The sequence below is a fragment of the Pieris napi genome, chromosome 17, assembly GCF_905475465.1.
Source record: "Pieris napi chromosome 17, ilPieNapi1.2, whole genome shotgun sequence".
NCBI classification, from domain to species: domain Eukaryota; kingdom Metazoa; phylum Arthropoda; class Insecta; order Lepidoptera; family Pieridae; genus Pieris; species Pieris napi.
The window spans coordinates 8401421-8422756 of record NC_062250.1 but is presented as its reverse complement, the minus strand read 5'-3'; the positions used below and the strand labels follow the sequence as shown (position 1 = coordinate 8422756).

The window sequence follows — 21336 nt, the reverse complement described above, 5'->3', positions numbered from 1 at the left end:
CATGCTCAATAACAAGCGATGGCCTGAAAAAACAATCCAATAAAATCAAGACGATTTGATTTTCTAGATAATTAAAAATTAATGCTTTCTTATATTTAATTTGGTTGAATTTTTTTACAGATTTATATGTGAATTTATCAAATTATTTAGCTGACTCGACGTTTCAAATACTTTATAGCCTCAGTCAGCTTGGCGGCCCTAAACAATTTATTGAATCGCTTCCTTTAAAACACCGAAATCCAAATATTACCGAGTCGCTTTAGCCAAACACCAAAAACTTTATACAAACCAAACTTCATTAAATCGGAAATCGAAACAACTAAAAATGTGTTTATTTTAATTCCAGAAACATTTAAATCCAGTTGCGCATCTGTCAATTTAAATGTTTCAACACGAGTTTTAATGAATTAACGTGAGCTTTTTTCGAATATTGCATTATTCGGTAACAAGCAATTAAGTAATAAATGAAAATATGATTCAGCCGCAATTTTTAAATTAAAGTTTATTTGTTATGGCTTCATACAGTATAGCCACTTTTTTAAGAAAGTTGTTTTAGTAACTAAAATAAACTATAAATGTAGAAATGAAGACCTCGTGAATCTAAACAAGAAAGTGCAAAAAAACTTCCTTAAATACTTATTTTCTATATATACACATATAAAATGGTAATGAAATCGTTTAATTACGTATATCTATTCCAAAAAAATATTATACTCGTAAAACCGAATTTATAAGTTTTTCCTACAAATCTATATACAGAGTACAAAAATTTACAATTGTCAAATACCCGTATGGTTTAGTTGAGATACTTATTAATCATATACAAACATTTAGGAGAATGCAGAAGACTAAGCCTCGGAGGCGCCGCTAGAATGCGGAAGCGTTCCCTGGAGTCTCTTTATGCGGGCGGGATACACCCGTGAGGGTATTGCTGACCCGGCTCTCGAAGTAGCAGAGTTACCTAGCGTGACTCAAATCCTGAATATCCAAGTAGCTTTTGTGTTATGGGAAATACGGAAATAGCATGGGTTATAAAAATGATTGACTGATTATAAAAGTTGGTTTAAAGATACGTTTTAATAAGCAATAACAACAAATATAAGCTTCTCAACTTAGAAATAATCAAGATTCCGACGACAGCTTTGCCCATCTTGTGTGCTATTTATTTTCCCTAGAAAAAGTTTATCTATACAATTGAAACTACTAAGATTGTATTTTTATGTTTTTATCTTCAACTAATTTAAGAATTTATATTCTTTCGTTACCCAAACATAGTGTGAGAAACATAAGCAGACACATTTTTGCTTCTGTTTAAATGGTTATTTTTCAAATAGCTGACAGGCCTTTTGCGCTGGCCAACTCGAAATAGTTTTTGTTCCGCCGGGAATCGATCTTAGGTCAAGTTGCATAGGCACAGAGGCGATTAGAACGCCGTATACGCCATTATAGTAAGTTCAATTCGATTCCCAGCGAAACAATAGATAGGGTTGATAAACAAAAAAGGCTTACATCCATCTTTGCCTATTTAAAAGATCAATAAAAACTACCCAAAAAGGTTCGGCTTATTCGCTGTTTTGACAACGGACTTTATTAAAACAACTTAAAAAAGGTATTTGAAATTTAGCATTTTCTTTTAAAATTTTCACACCAATTACGGACGAAAACTTTCTACATCTTTAACAAGGTTTTAATAAAACCGCGTTTAAATTAAAATTGACAGTCTACGAATTTAAATAAAGAATGTATTTTAAAATTAACAAAACGAAAACATTGTGATTTTATATTTTAAGTAAATACAACTACAACTCACGGACAAAGATGTTAGACATGAGCGTCGCCGGGAGGCAGAACACGATCACCAATATGTCAGCCACAGCTAAGTTCACGATGAAGAAATTGGTCACAGTTCTCATACGGGGCGAGCGGTACACCACGGCAATAACGAAGAAATTGCCCACAAGTCCCACAAGAAAAACCAGCAAATAAGCCACACAGTAGACCGCTGTCATTGCACTATTATGTCTATAGATAAACTCGTCGTCAACCACACCAAAATCCGACCTGTTCATTGTTATATTCATTTTATCATGACTGAATGGACTATCCATATGAGTCGATAGGGGCTCCATGTCAGGCAAAATGGCATTCTCAGGAACAAACCTCGTATTAATCACCTCCATTATGGAGTTCGACAAAGCGTCCACGACGTGGTTCCTGGAATGGTCGCGCGAATGATTTTTATGGCGAAAATGCCGCTCTGGATGCTGCGTTGAAAAGTTATAAAAGTCCACAAACTCCGAAAAGTCCGTCGGTACACGCATCGGAGCCATTTTACACACTTATTAAGTCACAAAATTTAAGTAGAAAGTTAGTGAATTAAAGGTCATAGTTAAGATAATAACGTATAAAAAGTATTAAAAGTTCCGATACAGAGAGCGCTTTATCGGGTCCGTAGCACTCGTTCGTACCTCGTAGCGGTCTCGCGCCGTCTGATACAGACACGCTACGGTATAGGCCCGAGCCTCCGACGCATGTGCATTTCGGGGCCTATAGACATATTTAGTTAGTGCTTATAAAATAAATCTTAGCGTGCTTAGAATAAGGGTTATAATTGTAAGCATCAGTGTATGTGATACTTGCAGAAGAATTGGGAAGGCCGAGAGGCAGGCATCCCTGGAAATTGTTAGAATTTTATACATTTAGATGAGTGATTGAATTTTATTTCAATTTTACATTGTTATATTAAAAACCCGAAAATAGAATATATTTGATGAATTGTTGTTTTAATCAAAACATAGTAATCGGCACCATAACTTAGTTGTGTATAGCTTTAATCTTGTGTACAATAAAACAAAACATCATAAAATCTGCGCCATAAATCCTTCGAGTATTTCATCATCTTAACAACGTTTATGATTGTTTCACACTTAACTAGTCTGTCCATAATTCGCAAGAATAATTGAAATTATTTCCAAAAATAACAAGAGAAATCACCGCCCACGTAGAAGCTGATTTAATGAAATTCCTTTCAAAATCAAAGCACACTGAATTTCCAACATATTAAATGTGGTGACCGCAGAGAACTATAAATTTGATTAAACATTATTTTTAGTACTTTATTGTTTCGTTGCTTAGTTGAAAATGCTTAAAATATTTTTACATGCATTTATTAACAGCGGTTATACCCAATTTAACGTCTATTTTTTTAAATTATGAACACAAATTGATGTCTCCGTTGATCTCGACAAAATGCTAGCATCGGGACAGATTAAAAAAATAATTTTCATTAATGTAAGTACTATTGACAAAAAAACCCTTTGACCAATTTTATTAAAAGCTATACTTGTTATATTGCGAAGCGAATTTTATATTATAAGTAATTATGTAATCATATGCGGTATGTGGTTCTTATAAATGTATGAACTTGTTATAATGTCATTTTTCAGTATGAAAATAAATAATTAACTTTCCAATTAATAAGTTTTCTTCATAAACATTGCGGGCTTTTATAAATACACTCTCATTAATACGCTACCCTTCAATTATTATGTAAGTACATGAACTTATTTCTGTTTCATGTGTTACCATTGTTCAGTTATTGGTGTTATAGGCTTCTCATTTCTAAACCTTAAGTAACTTGCGTATTTTGTATGGCTTTTTTATTAAACATGTGTGAATAAAACATATTTCTGTATTTTATTGTTATTTTTATGAGTAGCTGTTTTAAATGTTTACGTTTTCATAAAGTTAATCTAACCCACGTAACATAACAGCCCTTATCTTGGCCTTAGTTTTCTGCATGTGTGTGCGTTTTTATTAAAATGAATTTAATTTTACAACCACGTAGTTGATTAGATTTTAGTAAACATTAGATTAAAAATGCATCATAAAATGAGCTGCTAATCTAATCACTTAATTATCTTCTTTAACAAAATTATAAATAGTTGCTATCCAAAAATAAATTGACGTTAAAACCGTGATATAATTAAATTGTAAAAGTCAATTAGACTTTATGAAGAACTAGCTGGCCTGGCGAACATCGTACCGCCTAACAGTCGATTCTTTATTTTTTTTAATACTTATTCTGCTATTCGGGACACCGGTCTAGCTAGTAAGATAAAAAAAAGAAAGTTGATAAGACAACAAATACATTATGTCAAAAAATAAAAATTTACCTTCCCGAAACCCCTTCACTAACATTTGAACTTTATGATATGGTATTAAAGTTCAAATTGACTTTTAAGTATTATTACGAATATTTTGTATGGGAATATAGAAAAGTGTTGTTTTTAGACTTTTCACTCAATTTTTTTTAATTTTTCTCTCCGTAAGAACCATCCTCGTACTTCAAGGAATATTATTAAAAAAAATCAGACAAATCGGTCAAGCCGTTTTCATGTTATGTCGTGACAACGGAAAACGGGTTTCATTTTTATATATAAGATATAGATATAGATGATATACGTAACAAACTATTGGTAAAAAGTTTAGTTTTAGCTTTAACGATATAAACAATGCACTATCTTAATTTATAGCAGCCTTGATTTGAGCACGAAGGATACGTTGCATATTGGACCACCAATCACTACCTTGCAGGTCAAAGAGTTTAGATTAAGAGCCACTTCAAAGAGTTTTATATTAAGAGTATATTATGGCAGACTATAAATTGTATGAATGTTGCTCAAGACAAAGAGAAATGGAAATATATGGAGGAGGCTAAAAGGGGCCATACTAGACCACTGAAAAATCAATCTAACATAAATTAATAGTAACACAACTAATACTAATATTAAGAAATGCAAACTAACCAATTGTTGTGTGGATTAATAAAGCTTTAATAATAATAATAATGGCAGACTATTGTCTTTAATATACTGAGTTACTAATTACATACCTACCCAAACATGTACACACGATAGCTAGCTAGATAAGATACGATAGTTATTTTATTTAATTTAAGTATTTATATTATCCCTCGGACAAGCAAATAAGCTGGGGCGGCCGCAGAGCAGGCGGAAAATAATAAACGGCCCAAATATAAGTCTTTTCTCAAACTCTCTCTCAACAAAACGATTTTCTCCCTTTGGAGTAGAGACTCTTGGGCCGGGTTCAAGTGCATAGGTGCTAATAGAAGATTTAAGTTGGCGCCTGGTAGATAGTACCGGTGACCCCAGAGCTTTCCTCACTCAACGGATAAGTATCACAATACAGCGGCGAAATGCTGCCAGCGTTAAAGGTACACTGCCACAGGGACCTTACTTTTTAAATTTTTAATTATTTGTAGTAGGTATGTAGGTTTAGAAAATTGTATATAAATGAATCGCCAATTGTAATTTTTTAAATTAGTGAATTTTTACCTACTGCGGTATGTCGGAAGTGCTTGGTTGTCCATGACAAAGGAATATCCTAGAGTGTGAATCAGTTTATTCGTTGACCAAGCGACCCTTGAGGAGACTCTTGGATAAGCATGCGATACTCATAGCCGAGGTTATCAGTTCGAACTTTAATATTATACCGATTTTCTCTATATACACAATACGTATGATCTTTATTTCATTATCTTCTATTTTTACAGAACCTCAATATTCTGAAACTTCTGAACTCAAATCCTAGACTAAGTAAGCAAGAAAAACCAATAATAAAACCACTAGATTAGAATCATAAATCAATTTTGATAAGTATACAGTAGAATTGCTCCTTTTTTTAGTATGTTAGTCTATGCGTAATATTGTTAATTGATCACGAAATTAAATTCCAAACACAATAACTGATTTCATTCAATAAGCTTTATGTCTATTATAATAAAATTAAATAAGGGAAACATCTCCATAGTAAAAATATAATTGGCAATTGGTACGTAATTTACCGTTTCATTAAAATTCCAAAGTGACATGACAATTGACAGTTCTTAGTAAATTATATCAGCAACTTCCAGACTAAAGGAAGCGATCAGCGCTGCGGCCTCAATCTGGTGCGACCTCGTAATCTACTTGCTACTTTATTAGCGACATATTTCCCAATCAACCCTATTGACATACTGACTTGTCAAGCCTGACTATTCTCGCCCGAGATTTCTGTGTATAATACGAAATATTGCCAATAAACTAAATTGCCGTTATCGTTAGCAATTCAGTTAAATTAAAGAAGAACGTTTTTAATTTACGTAGGTTACCGCTTTTTGGTGACATTTAATGAATAGTTTTTACTTCCATACCCAATATGGCGACTATCACAGCCCACAGAGTAGAGGAATTGATGATTCATAGGTGTTTGAATTTCAATGAAACATAGTTTTGTGTAGGAAATATTAAAAAATCATACTTAAAGTTACTGATGCTTTACATCTTCTGTAAATACCTTATACACTTAGCAACTCATATAAACATTTTTTTTTACATAACTGAGAGCAAACTGGCAAGAGGCTCGCCTGAAGGCCGATTTACATTATCTTAGTGTTTAGGAGAGTGCTTTAGTACAACTTGAAAGGCAAGTTCTTTAGCGTAACGTTTACTAAAGCAAGTAGCGTTTACATGTTTCAACTAAAGTACTATCCTAAAGCACTTTCCTAAACACTAAGATAATGTAAATCGGCCTTGATGTTAAGTGATATCCCCGCCCATGGGGCACACTCACATTGCCAAAAGGCTCGTAAGTGCGTATCCATCTTTTTAAGAATAAGTACGCTCTTTTCTTGAAGGGACCATAGTCGAAATTTGGAAATACTTAAGTATTTAGTAATCGATGAGTAGCTGGTTCCACATAGATGTAGAACGACGGACATCGAGGTGAAAAGGGTGGAATTTCGTATTCTACCCCGTTCGAAGAAGAAACTCAGCTGCAGGTATTAATCTCAACAACTCTTCTGAATACTATCCACGGTAAATGCGGTAGAAGATGCTCAGAGACCCTACATCTCTACGCAACGCCAAGGGCTAAACAATGAAACGTTCAGCTTTACAACAACAAATAAATATTTTTTAAGTTATAAAGTCAAAAACCACAAATTTGAATACTCTATAATAATATACTTTTATATTCTTAAACAACAATGTTAACATGATTACATAAAACATAAAATTGTATATCAAATCAAATCGGTGGTACGTCTAGCGCTCGTAAACTTGGTTCACCCATTGAAACGGACCCGTAAAAACTCGAATATTTAATTTATTTAGCTGATAATGAAGGAATATTTCTAACGAAACGTTTTATGGCGAAAATAAAAATATAATGATGTTGATATTAAATACTCTACGCACCTGCGTCTAGCGCGTTTTGTTTACGATACATGTTTTGCCACGAAAAAAATTGTGGTACTTGTAATCTTGCCTCAGAAGTCAGATGTTATTATTTTTTCAAATTATTCTTACAGTTATTACTAATACATAGTGTTGCCCAAATGCAAGACCAAGACGAGCCTTAGGCCAGTCTTGGTCTTGGTCTTGCGAAAATGAAAGAACAAGACCAAGACCGATTTTGGGCAACACTACTAATACAATAAAAGATATATTTTTTTATATATAGACAAGTAGACGCTTGCCGTGGGTTTAGACATATACTTACAATATACATTGGTGCAGAGGTTCGTACACAAGCCCTTAGAATTGAGATAGTTATGTTCAGCCACCATAGGTTCATTGTTTTTCTCTATAATATAATATAGTTCTAGCCCGTACCGTATCGGGCATAGGAATAACTGCTTTGCTCAGCCTTAATCTTCAGATACAAGGCACTAAAGTGCTGCCATTAAGAATACTAATGACCAAACCTCTCCTAGGCTCCATCAGAGTGTATGTATGATTTCGAACGCATAGTCAACTCTTTCTATGCTTGCTGTGGTCGTACAGCGCATTTCTATTACAGTTAAATAAGACTTTTTAGGATGTTAATATAGATGTCTCGTTAATATCCGAAAGTATTTTTAAGACAATATTGTCACTTATGTACTTGTAATTGTTTGAAATATTATGGTAGGGGAGCCCAAGAGGGGATTTCGGGATTTACTAAAGCGCGGCAGATTAATATATAGGGGGATACCTTGTACCCGGTTAAGTACCTCCACAAAATATGAGGCCCATATATAAGGCCGCCCGTGAAGGAGACAGGATCAGATTAGTAAAAAAAAATTGACCATCAGAAGATCATTAGTAGATTTCGAATATCGAATTCAAATATCAGTAAAACTTCTTCCTTATATTAAAGCGCTTAAAAGTACCACGCATTTTTTTTGTAAGTACACCCTAACCCTTAACAATTGTTTTACATAAGAATCTCTATAGAGCGACCCTTAGACTTGTATAAGCGTACTATTAATTACTTAAGATGTCATGTGGAACATGGTGTAATGGTTGCATGGTTGCTCCTTACAAACATTGTATAAAACAAAAAACTTGGCGATTAAAAAGAGTAGCGGGGAGTTTTTTGCTAGTTCTTCTCGTCCGTTCTACGCCCTTGATTTGAGAACTGGCAGTAAATGTAAAATTAAAAGCATTATTTAATATGTATTTCTCTAACGTTCGTAAGTGTACATTGTGTTACCTCAATGAATAAATGATTTTGAATTTATAGTACTAAGTCATGGAAGCATTGCACAGTACAATATAAAAATTTATAAAGTCCAGCAATGCACAGACCTTCACATACTTCCTTAACATCAGCTGAGCCTCCTGTTCCTTTGTTTTATACAAACACAGTAATGCAAGGGGCAGCCTTATAAGCGATCGCTTCCTTAAACATTACTCGAAATCAAATTAAACACGGAAACAGAACTATATACCCAACCGAACCTAAAATTAATTAAAACTGAATTTACGAACAAATACCAACCCCACTCAATATTAAATCTATTCAGTCTTATCAAGTTGTTTGTTTATCTTTTAAAGGGTATTGCCGTCTGGATACATTTGGTGAAGGCTTCCCTTTGACGAGAAATTTACCCTACCCATTCACTATACGTCATTTTTAGACCATTCATGTATAGTATCTATTTTAATTATATTGGTAAAATTTACAAAGAGAAAATCGTGTATATTTGTGTGTAACCATGTTATACTAAATTAACAAAACAATAGAAAATCGATTTATTTCCAACACAAATATATATTATTTACAATATTCGTAAAGTACATAGTATAATAATAATCAAAATATATAATTATTTATAATTAAAAATTAATAAATAGAACATTAAAACAAATTTAAAAAGTTTGGTCCCTATGGCAGTGCACCTTTAATGCTGGCAGTATTTCTTCTCTGTATTGTGATACTTATTCGTTGAGCGAGGAAAGCACCAGCTCTGAGGTACTATCTACCAGGCGCCAACTTAAACCTTTAATGATCGCCTGCACTTGAAGCCCACGGCCCAAGAGCCTCTTATCCAAAGGGAACAAAATCGAAGTTGGGGGAATGACTCTTTTATTTACAAAACAATTAACAAGTAGAAACAAAACAACATATCGGCTTGATCCTTTCTGCATCTTCTACTAAATTTACCATGGAGTGTTCAGAGGAGTTGTTCGGATTAATACCTGCAGATGGGTTTCATAAACGGATAACGAGACAGAATACGACATTCCACCCGTATCAGCTCGACGTCCGTCGTTCCACACACACGCGTTATTTAAGGCAGTTCTCGCCGCGCACCAGCACCATGTGGAACCAGCTACCCTCTGAAGTATTTTCAAACCAATTCGATTTAGGTCCATCAAGAAAAGAACGAGGCCTCTAGATTGAGAATGTTCATGGGCATTATCACTTAAAATCAGGTCATTATCAATAAAAATTCCGATAACTTAACTAAAGTATTTGTTGATTTGCGTTCCAATGACAATCTAATCCGTGAAACTACTACGCATAGAACTGAATTAATTTAAGATTCACCTATTCAAGCATATCTCTTATACCTTGTAATCAGCTACTTTATATTAATTCTGATTCATTAACCTTAAGATTAGCTTTTATTTTTGATGTCATTTTATTATTGCATTTTACCAGTGTTACTTGAATTTTATTTTTGTTTAATTTAGTTATGAACTTACGCTTTACTCTCAGTAGGTATTTTCTTTTTCGTTGGAATAAATCGCTTATTAGTAAAAAGGCTGCCCGTTGCCTAGTAATTTATGTAACCAGTATTTTATACGTTTAAGGTACGAAGTATGAACAATAAATAAGCTGCTAAAACGTGTTTGAATCTCTATTATATTTTCTGGTATATTCACAATGATTTAAAGACAATATGTAATACAACTGAGAAAGAAGAACTCATCATACGAATAAATAGATGTATGAAAATTGCTTCCACTGTTAAATTATTACGAACAAGGACTTATAATAAACTCAATATAATGATCAAAGGAGTTACAAAATATAACTCTCCCTTTGAATTTGTAGCGTTCAAAATAAATTACGATCGATTTAGTCTAAACTCTATATAAGGTAGATTTTCTTCTTACAATTTATATTTATAAATATTATATACATTAAATTTAGAGTAATGGACTTTAACCCAAACTGGTAAGGAGCAGATATATTTTGGCATCTATTTTATTGATTAGTTAAAAATCAATTAATGAGACTAAACAAAAACTTCAATTTCATCCTAGAGTTTTGTATGAATGTAAGAAAGTTATAACAGAATGGCTAAAAACTTTAACTTATGAGGAAACTTTAGTACGAGTTCGCTAGTTTGACACACACATACATAATTATATACCTACTTAACAACAAGTATACACTCACTCACACACACACACGCACATGCGCACATACCTACACACACAACTATGCATGCATAAAATAAGTTCATAGAATTGTCAGAGAAACTATGAGAATTACATTTCATTTTATTTTTTCATTTTTACCGGATTTGCTTCTTAGCTGGGTTTTGTTTTGTTTTGTATTATTTTCTAACAACTGACTCAATATTGTATAAATAAGGGAAGTAGCGAGCCAACCCCAACACAAGTGTCTCTGACTACTTACTACGGGTCTCAACTCATGTATTAATTGTAAAATTGAGATACAAATAAACATTTTTCATTTTCATTTTTTCAAAAGATGCCTTCTGTGCCTACGAATCTGAAATCATTTTAATAACACTGAAGATATGTAAAAGTCCGGAACTAAGAGAACAACTTGGGTAAGATTCAGAAACGAGACTTAAGTCCAACCTATGACTCAAAAAATCCAACACATTTTTGACGTAAGGGAGCTGACTCCCGTCTAACTTAGTCTGACTAAATAACCACCTATGCATAACCACCTAGATTGATGAGGCTAGGTACCGGAGTTATAGTAAAGTACACCACTATTATAGAATAACATAACTTAATTCTTAATGACCATTAACTTTGTGTTTACACATAAAACAATATTTTTTCCGCATCTATCATATGTAAAGGGTTTTTCAACAAGAACTTTGTTTTCTAAAACAAAATAAAACAAAGAATTTAGAGGAAAATGAATAAAATTTTTATTGTATTACAAAGAGAAAAGTTTGGCAATTATCTGAAAAATGATATCTGGCAAATGTCCACCACGACCACGCTGACAGATGTTGATTCTTTCATCAAAATTTTTAATCACTTTTTGGCAAAATGGAGGGTCTATTTCGTTAATGACATCACGGATTTTGAGTTTTAAGGCTGCAATCGATTCGATTGGCTCCGTATAGACTCTGTCTTTAACATAGCCCCACAAAAAATAATCCAGTGGTGTTAAATCACACGATCTGGCTGGCCACTTAACAGCTGAATTTCGCGAAATTATGCGCTCGGGAAATTTGGTTTGCAATAAATTGATCGTTTCATTGGCTGTGTGACATGTGGCACCGTCCTGTTGAAACCACATTTCAGTGATATCCATGTCATCAATAATAGGCCAAAATTTAGTGGTTAACATCTCGCGATACCGTGATCCATTGACTGTTACCGCATTTCCAGCCTCATCTTCGAAAAAAAACGGCCCAATCACGCCTCCAGACCACATAGTGCACCACACAGTAACACGTTGAGTATGCAAAGCCTTCTCAATAATTGCTTTAGGATTTTCAGAAGCCCAAATGCGACAATTTTGCTTGTTGACGTACCCTGACAAATGAAAATGGGCTTCGTCTGAAAAAATGATTTTTTCAGAAAAACCAGCAGGTTGTTCCTGAATGAACTGAGCGAATCTGCGGCGATTTGAATGGTCGATCAGCTTTAATTCCTGCACCAGTTGAATCTTGTAAGGCTTCAAAGCCAAATCCTTTCGCAAAATTCGCCATGTTGTGCTTTTGGATAACCCCAATTGTTGAGAACGTCGTGAAATTGACAAATTTTGATCTTCTTCAACACTGTGGATCACGGCGGCGATGTTTTCTGTTGAACGACCCGGTCGAACACGTGTTGGTGTTGGCACATTTTGTACCGAGCCTGTCGACTAAAATTTCGCGACCAAATTCTTAACAGCGGTCTCAGAAGGACGATTATGCTGGCCGAAAATATCACGAATTTTACGAAATGTAACTTTAACAGAACCACCATTTTTATAGTGGATTTGAATTATTTTAATGCGATTTTCGAGCGAAATTGAATTCATTGTAATAATTGCCAAAGCACCTGCTACGAATACCGCCAAAAACTAAATGTCAAAACTATCACGTTCTCGGTGTTGCCACAATTGAAAAACAAACTTCTTGTTGAAATACCCTTTAGATGCTGCTTTCAAAAATCTTAAGTTTTACGGTACTATTTGAGTTTTAAAACAATCACAATCATATTTTCCTCTGCCGATCAATGGTTTATTTCTTAATTGTGATAATCTGTTAAGATGTAATTCATTGAAAAATGTTTTTTTAATTAACAAAAAGTTTTCATATACACTCATCGTATAATAAAACCAAGCATACAACAGCACATACCAGTGATAGGATTTCATCAGACATTTACATAGATTTTTCCTATAATATTACTATATTTTATATGTAGACGTTCGGAAGGGTATTTAATTTAGAAAACAAATCAATAGATGATCCATCACACATCCGTTGCCTCCAAGCACCGGATTTCAAAAGAAGGCAGATGAGGTAGTCTGCACGCAATATCGCGTCGCGGCAAAATGACATCATGGGATTCCAATTCTGCACGCCAATGTCCTCTTAGAATAGCATATGCACACTACAAGGAAACCTGGCAAGAATTATATCAAATACCTAGTCTACATATCTATATATATAAAAATGAAACCCGTTTTCCGTTGTCACGACATCACATGAAAACGGCTCGACCGATTTGTCTGATTTTTTTTTGTTGTGTTTGTAATTGTCAGGAGAAGGTTCTTATAAAAGAAAAAAAGAAAAAAATTGCGCGGAAAATTAGAAAATTCAAGAATACTTAACCACCATACAATTCGAACTTTTTGGTGTAACCTTATGGCGTTTGACATAACACAACATTGACAGAATGCGTGCTGCAAATATCGTCAGAGGATGTAAGAAAAATTTATATCATTCAAAATAAATGCTTCGATCGGAGTTATTATATTGATAATATAATAATATGGGAGCCAGAAACACAAACAAAGAATGTTGTATAACATAAAGCATTAGAATTTCTGAAATATTTTTTAATTCATTATACCAATTTGAAATCAATATTCATAGTTAAGACAGGACAACGTCTGTCGGGGCCGCTAGTCATGTGATAAATGTGTATAAATAAAAAGAAAAACAAGAAACATATAAAAAATCAAGAATGAACACAAGGGATAGGGGTCTTTAAACCGGAAAGTGATAATATTAGGTAAAAAAATATTAGAATGATCTATTCTTAGCTGCATCAGATATGAGATCGTCAGAGGCGGGTCGACGCCCGGTTTTGATTTATCACCGCGGGGAACGCTCTATGGCAATAACGATAGCCCTAGAGATAAACACAATTTTCGAAATATATATACTTGACTGTGGTGGGACCCAGGCTTATGTTCGTTCTGTAGGCATGTGAAGTTTCTCAATAAATGATGTATAATACAATTTAAAAAAATTGAAAGGGATGGTATTTGAATCACATTGGTGTCACTAACCTATTGGTTAGATTCAGGTTATAATTCAAAGTCGAGATTGAGTGCTATGTATAAAGCTCACATGTTAATAACGTATTTAAGTTGACGTGCCTCATAGGTACTTCAAGTTAAGCTGTGATATATAGGAGCACCTTTCCAAATATATGTATTTTAAATTTGTCATCTCTTAGAGTATAAAACATCAGTCAGTGAACACGTTCATACGGGTTATAATTTCTGCGCCTTCCGTCAGTTAAACACTCGCTAATGGTTCTCTCAATTCTCATAAATATTGTCTTAAGAATTGGATAAAAAAAACTTATTGAATTATATACTTCATTAATATGATTACGATATTAGTAATACGATACGATCGCCACTTAAAAACTTTATAGACATGTTCATTACTTGATTCTGTAATCTGTTTTGATTACATAATATATATATGTAAGAACCATAGGTTATTTATAATACATTTTTATGAGTATATTAAATATATTTAAGCCTAAGTTTAACCATTTACATTATGTCATGTTCATCACGCAAAACATGTACCTAATGAAAAATACGGTAATATATTTCCTTCGCTTAAGTACTTATTTCCCTTAAAGGTAGTCCACTGGGATTGTCAGGGAACTGTACACACAGGATATTGGACAAACGTAGTTACAGCACATTACATTTAGATCCTATCTAAATTTGGGTCAAGGTTTAATGCTAAACAATTTATATACATAATAATATAATACCACCATGCTTGATTAGGTACTTTTTTTAGCAGTAATTATTGCGCGTCGTGAAATTCATGTCTAATTTAAAATAAGGCAGTGCGTTACCGCATACAACTAAATCATTATTACATAAAACATAAGAGCAATATTGGTTCTATATTAATTGAATAATTTAACTCTAATCAAGTAATTCAACTTGCTAGATAGCCACCGACTTTATTTTAAAAACATTTCGATACGTGACACCTGACAGTCTTGTATTGTCAGCTTGACGTGACGTTGTTGCAATGACGTTGACGTAGAATAACCCGTAACCACTAACCACGACCTCCATTCATCCTTCGTGATTTTCTAGTGGAGATTTTAACATCTTTCCCACAATAATTTAACGAATTTAACTCATAAAACCTTCTGAAAAGGTTAATATAAGTGTTTCAGTCAGTATTTAAGTGTAATAATCCTAAGTGTAAGTGAAAATGGCGTTGAAATCCCCACCGGTTCTCTTTGGATTGCTTGCTCGCATTTCTCGCCGTAGTTTTTCCACATCGAAGGCTTTATCATCAAAGCCAGTTACTGTACGAGATGCCTTAAACCAGGCCATTGACGAAGAGATGGAAAGAGATGACAAAGTATTTGTCTTAGGTGAAGAAGTAGCTCAATATGATGGTGCTTATAAAGTAACACGGTAATTAAAATAACCTTGATACTGATTTTTCAACTTTTATTGTAAGCAGATAAGAATGTAACTAATATCTAAAGTCTTTATTTGCTAAGAGCTCGTAACTATTGTATCTATGAACGCCTGATCTACTGAAGTTTCAATCTCTTTCATTATTATATAATACATGTTTGTTGACATTGACAGGGTTTTCATTACTTTCTTGTAGGATCAAGAATAGTGTGTATAATAAAAAACTGGAGTAATTATTATTTAAAAAAATATCTAAGATATAGAAAAAACATAGAGGTAACATGTGTTACCAAATGTTAAATTATAATGTTTAAATTTAAGTAAGACTTCTAATGGTAGTCAACAAATTTAATAGTTTTTACAAAAAATATACTACAATATTAACTAATTTTAAATTAGTTAAGTTAATTTTTAATTATTACAATAGTATTCTTTAAAATTTCAGAGGTTTATGGAAGAAATATGGAGACAGAAGAGTTATAGACACACCTATTACAGAAATTGGTTTTGCTGGTATTGCTGTTGGTGCAGCATTTGCTGGACTCAAACCAATATGTGAATTTATGACATTTAATTTCTCCATGCAGGCTATTGACCATGTAAGTTATAATTTGGATACAATATTAGTTTTATTTTCTTTATTAAGTATATTTTTTATTAGTCTCAGTAAAACAGAGATGTCTCAGAAATATTTGGTATTGTTTTATAATTATGATACTTTATAATAACAACAGATTTTGTAAAATAGAACTGAAATTCTACTTGAAATGTTATTGTCTGTATATATTATAAATCTTTCATATAAATAACACTAATAAGTTTGTATTATAAATCAAATAAATAAATTTTGAAAATTTGAATTGAACAAATATACAATATTACCAAGAAATTGCAATATACTCATTCATACTCAACTCAATAATTAACATACTCATTTTCGTTATAAAGTTTGATTTGTTTTAAAGATTCTACTTACCTCTGAAATAATATAGATTAAACCTTTGTTGCATTTATTAACAACTACATTTTTAAAAGAACCCTTTAAATGCGTATAGACCAAAAGTTTGTTGTGTTTTTATTATAAAATTTACTTCTTATATTTGCTTTGGTGTACCTTTATAATAACAACACTTTCTAATCACTGAATACTTTATAGATAAACAATTCACATGTCATATTCACAAACATAACTTAACAATAAAATTTCTCCATTAAATTTTTGTCATGATATAGTGCAATTTTCTGATCCTATTTTAAAATTAAATTAACAAAATATTAAATGTTTCAGATAATTAACTCAGCAGCAAAAACATTCTACATGTCGGCGGGTGGAGTACCAGTTTCAATTGTATTCCGAGGTCCCAACGGTGCTGCGGCAGGAGTTGCAGCGCAACACTCACAGTGCTTTGGTGCCTGGTACAGCCATTGTCCTGGACTTAAAGTTATCATGCCTTATTCCTCCGAAGATGCAAAGGGTATGTCATCATTCTCAATGGGTGTACATGCTAGCATATACCGTCATTGCAATATGTGGAAGAACTGACAATAAAACTTACCAAAGAATAAAATCAATATTTATAGCTAATGAGATGCTGACCACTGCTAATTAAGAATGATTTTAATTTATTCTTTATACTTTATTCTTTCATATAAATATATTACATTTTTTACACTTTTATCAAAGTGATTCAGCTATTGTTCTTAAACAATTTTTGCCTTGCACAAGCAGTATAACTTATTAAAACTAATTATAAAACTATTTTTTTTCAGGTCTCCTTAAAGCAGCCATCCGTGACCCAGATCCAGTAGTGTTTTTGGAAGATGAAATCATGTATGGATTACAGTTTCCAATGTCAGATGAGGCACTATCTTCTGACTTTGTGCTGCCTATAGGTATAGAAATATTTATTTATTAAAGAAGTTAAGTTTATGGCAAGCCTTGCCCCATGTTTAAAAAAAAGTTGCGTGTACTTATTATGTACGCGCGTAAGAAGTTATACTTCTTTGGCATTATTTAAAATAGTTTTTGATTGCATGCAAATAATTCATTACAATTAAATAATCAAACACTGGAAAAGGAGTCATTACAGTCAATAAAGTTCAGTTTACATTTGAAAAATTAAATAAATAAATATTTATTATTATTCTCTTACATTAAGTGTTACATAAATTCTATTATTATTCGAATGTTGTTTTTAAATTATGTCCAATGCCGTAGCATCTTCCGTGGGCAACTTCATTCAATTGTTAATTAATTGAAAATTGAAAATTAATAATAAAAACAACATTGTAACTTCAATTGTTAATTTTGTGTCACGGTGCGCGCGCATAGTATTTCACTCTCATCAATTTTTCATAACGCGCCTAAGGAAGTATAACTTCAAAAATATTTAAATTGAACCACTAGATTCTTTTAATCAGAAATATTTTATACGATAACAAATTAGGTGGAGTCTTTCTATGTATTTTACACAGACATAACGTAAATTATTGCAAATGTACCTTTGTATATACCACAGCTCTATCTACTTACCTTAACTAATATATGCTTTGGATATATCTTACAGGAAAAGCGAAAATAGAGCGCGAAGGATCACACATTACCTTAGTGTGTGCGGGCAGAGCGACTGAAACAGCGTTGCAGGCGGCCAATGAACTCGCTGGAAAAGGTAATTGCAATGCTTAAAATTCTTTACATTTTAATCTAATATTCATATCCTTATGCATTTATATTAATCACATGATAAAAATAATATTTTATTTTATACCTACTTATTAAGTATTAGGTAACAATTTTTTTTTATCATTATAACGATACTTCACGAGGAGGAAAGTCACTTATTCTTTGCGTATAGTTCTTTAAACAGGTGATAGAGCAATTTATATTAGATTTAAGAAGGCCTTATGATTAAAGATAGTATGATGTTGGTTACCATGGTAACAATATTTGTCTATATAAAAGCAAGCTTTTCCTATAGTTCCACCGTAATTATAGCCCAGGATAAAGGGTAACATACTTTAATTATTTTTTCTGTAATAGCGCCATCTAGTAGCAAATGATAATCTTGAATTTGTTTAGTCACAAATCGTAAGCCGAGTTGTATATTATATTTCTGTTACTTTTATTGTTTATGTTTTGCTATAGATTTAAGTTCTGTGTTATATGCGAAAACTTTGTTTAACATACTGGTCTTGCGTCTTGCTAAATCGTTTATCATCATCATTGCTCATTGCTAATAAGACTAAAAATATATTATATTTATAGTTAAAAAAATTTACTTTATCGAATCAATTTATATGAAATTTCATGGTCTATATTTATATATTTGCAGAGTAACTAATATTTTTATTTAATTAGCTTATTTTCTAATAATTTGATAACATGTTGTACACAACTAACCTACCTTAAATTTTCTCACTAAGTGAAATTAATTCTTTGAGAAATAAAGTATCTTTGAACCGAAGTTTAGAAATTATAATATATTAAATGACCAGGTGTCGTAATTCCACGTCGAATAAAGGTAAAGCTGTAAAAATATACCCATTTCACAAATCTAATCGGAATACCTGTACATCTTATTTATATTAACCTATTATAAATACTTAATTTCAGGTATTGAGTGTGAAGTTATCAATCTACGTACTATCAGGCCATTGGACATGGACACAATTGCCAGATCTATTTCCAAGACTCACCACCTCATTACTGTTGAACAAGGATGGCCTCAATCAGGTTTGTATTGTTGACAGTTGACAGACTGCATTGTCTTAATTAATTATAATAATAAAGTTATTATTAATTATATTGTAATTAAGTAATTATATTGGATGAAAGATAATAAACATTTTTAACATTATGTCAAAAGCATTGATCTTAAACATCCCGTGATAGTGCTTGCAATTTAAATTTAAAATCTATAAAAGTAAATATCATGGTCTAACTCCTCTAAGAGCTTCCACTCTTCTCTGTTTCTAGCTTTACGTAGCCACATAGGGCCAGCTGCTCTTCGCACATCATCTTCCCATATTTTTATTTGCCTTCCTCGTTTTTTGTCATAGCGAGGAAGCCATTCTGTCACTTTCTTTGTCCATTTATCTTTATCTTCTCTCATAATGTGTCCTGTACATTTCCATTTCAATCTTTTACTAGAAGTAACAACATTTCTAAACTTTGTCATGTCTTTTATTTCTTCTAGTTTTACTCTATCTGTCAATTTACATACTCTTAGTTTGTTTTCTTGTTTATCAGTGAGTGACCACGTTTGACATACGTATATCAGGCACGGTAATATACAGGCACATAAAAATACTATAAAATACTTTTCTCTTGTAAAACATTTTCAAGTTTCTGTTTTTCATTATTTCTGTTAGAAATATATGTATTTAAGTTAACTTAAATATTGCTTCAAGATGTCATGCAGTATAAACTTAACTATTTTGTAAAACAAAAACTTAGCAATCAAAATGAGTGACAGGAAGATGCCAGTTCGTTTCATTCGCTCTACATTCTTGATTTGAAATAAATGTAATTTTTTTATTTTTTTTTATTGTCATTCATGTTTGAATAACAACAATTTCAGGTATCGGTGCAGAGATATGCGCTCGCATAATGGAATCGCCCGCATTCTTCGAACTAGACGCCCCAGTGTGGCGTGTGACGGGCGCAGACGTTCCAATGCCGTACGCGCGTTCGTTGGAAACGCTCGCTTTGCCACGACCTCCGGATGTAGTCGCCGCTGCCAGTGCGGTATTAGCTAACCAGTGAGTATATTTTAAAGGTCTTATTGATGTTGTTGTACGGTGAGGGCTGGGGTTCGATTTCCGGGAAGGCAAAATCTATGAAAAGTTTCAATATACGTTGGCGGCGCTTGAACACCCCCGAGCCTCAGAACGTAAAGCTATAGTAGTTATGAATCATAATCATGATAGGTTTTATTAAATTCATAAAATTTAATAAAACCTATCATGGCGCGGCGCTTATATGTAAATATATCAAAAAGGTATAATTTTTTTTTTTTTGCAGGATCGCAAGTGAAGCCGCGAATTAGTATGTTAGGAATCTCTTGCGCAGATGAAGTGTACATAAATTATATTTATTTGAACATGTTGACGAGCAGAATGTGATTATTAGGTGAAATTATATTATTATTACTAAATTATCGTTTAATTTCCTTCCTTGTGTGATGATGAGTGACTTATGAGTTATATCATTGATATATACAATCACGGCGAGTTCTTAAATATGCCTGAAATTCTCTTACTCTTGTATAAATGAATCATTTTTCTAGATGGAAACGCATTTGTCACAAAACAGTTATTTAATATTGACCATCAATACTAGTGTAGAGCGCCCAAAAAGTTTCGATACTTTAAATTTTTTAAACGTTCGCGGTTCGTCCGCCTCAATTTTTTGCTTGTGGACATATGCCCACATTGTGTTTGATTATTACGCGTTTTTTATCAATAATAAGGATTAATATAATGTTTATAAAAAACCTTAAAATATAGAATTAGATCTATCTTCGTTTTAATAGGTACAGTTCCGCAGAACACGACAACAGAGGTACAATTCAACAAAACATTTGTCACTATAAAACGCAATGAGATCTTAAGACTTAAAAACCCAGTCTTTTGTATTTTTCATACATTTTATACAGTCTATTTAGTTTAGTTACTAAGGGATAATGATGAAAGACTGTTTAAAATTAAAAATCGGTCCCACAGTTTTCCGTTTATTCGTTTACAAATACAACTATTTTTAATTTTATTTTTTGTATATATGTATGTTTTTGTATTAGGTAATATAGTATTAATAAATAAATATTTCCTCTTTGTTATGCCTGAGTAAATGACTCATTCGAATCTTAAGACCTATAT

At 32.6% G+C, this 21336-nt stretch overlaps 2 protein-coding genes across 2 annotated transcripts in view; one reads left to right on the top strand and one right to left on the bottom strand.

The window, feature by feature from the left end:
- The window catches only part of LOC125057703 (neuropeptide SIFamide receptor-like), a 103844-nt gene extending 101268 nt beyond the window's left edge, over positions 1-2576 (bottom strand). The window contains exon 1 of the mRNA XM_047661529.1: positions 1811-2576. Coding sequence (XP_047517485.1) covers positions 1811-2330 — 520 coding nt within the window. The 5' untranslated portion in view covers positions 2331-2576. The remainder of the gene's footprint in view (positions 1-1810) is intronic.
- A 12491-nt stretch (positions 2577-15067) lies between these two features.
- Positions 15068-20615, top strand: LOC125057937 (pyruvate dehydrogenase E1 component subunit beta, mitochondrial). The gene is made up of 8 exons (XM_047661896.1): positions 15068-15453; positions 15905-16058; positions 16748-16934; positions 17230-17352; positions 18027-18128; positions 19073-19192; positions 20040-20220; positions 20483-20615. Exons 1-8 carry the CDS (start codon positions 15245-15247, stop codon positions 20505-20507), a joined length of 1101 nt encoding a protein of 366 aa, XP_047517852.1. The 5' UTR covers positions 15068-15244; the 3' UTR covers positions 20508-20615.
- Positions 20616-21336: the final 721 nt, after the last annotated feature.

What these genes read in the sequence shown, in the direction of transcription:
- LOC125057937 (XM_047661896.1), top strand. Translation starts at nt 15,245, where the DNA reads ATGGCGTTGAAATCCCCACCGGTTCTCTTTGGATTGCTTGCTCGCATT. An exon ending in TTCCTCCGAAGATGCAAAGG is followed by an intron (nt 16,935 to 17,229) that starts GTATGTCATCAT and finishes ATTTTTTTTCAG; the next exon opens with GTCTCCTTAAAGCAGCCATC. An exon ending in AGTGCGGTATTAGCTAACCA is followed by an intron (nt 20,221 to 20,482) that starts GTGAGTATATTT and finishes TTTTTTTTGCAG; the next exon opens with GATCGCAAGTGAAGCCGCGA.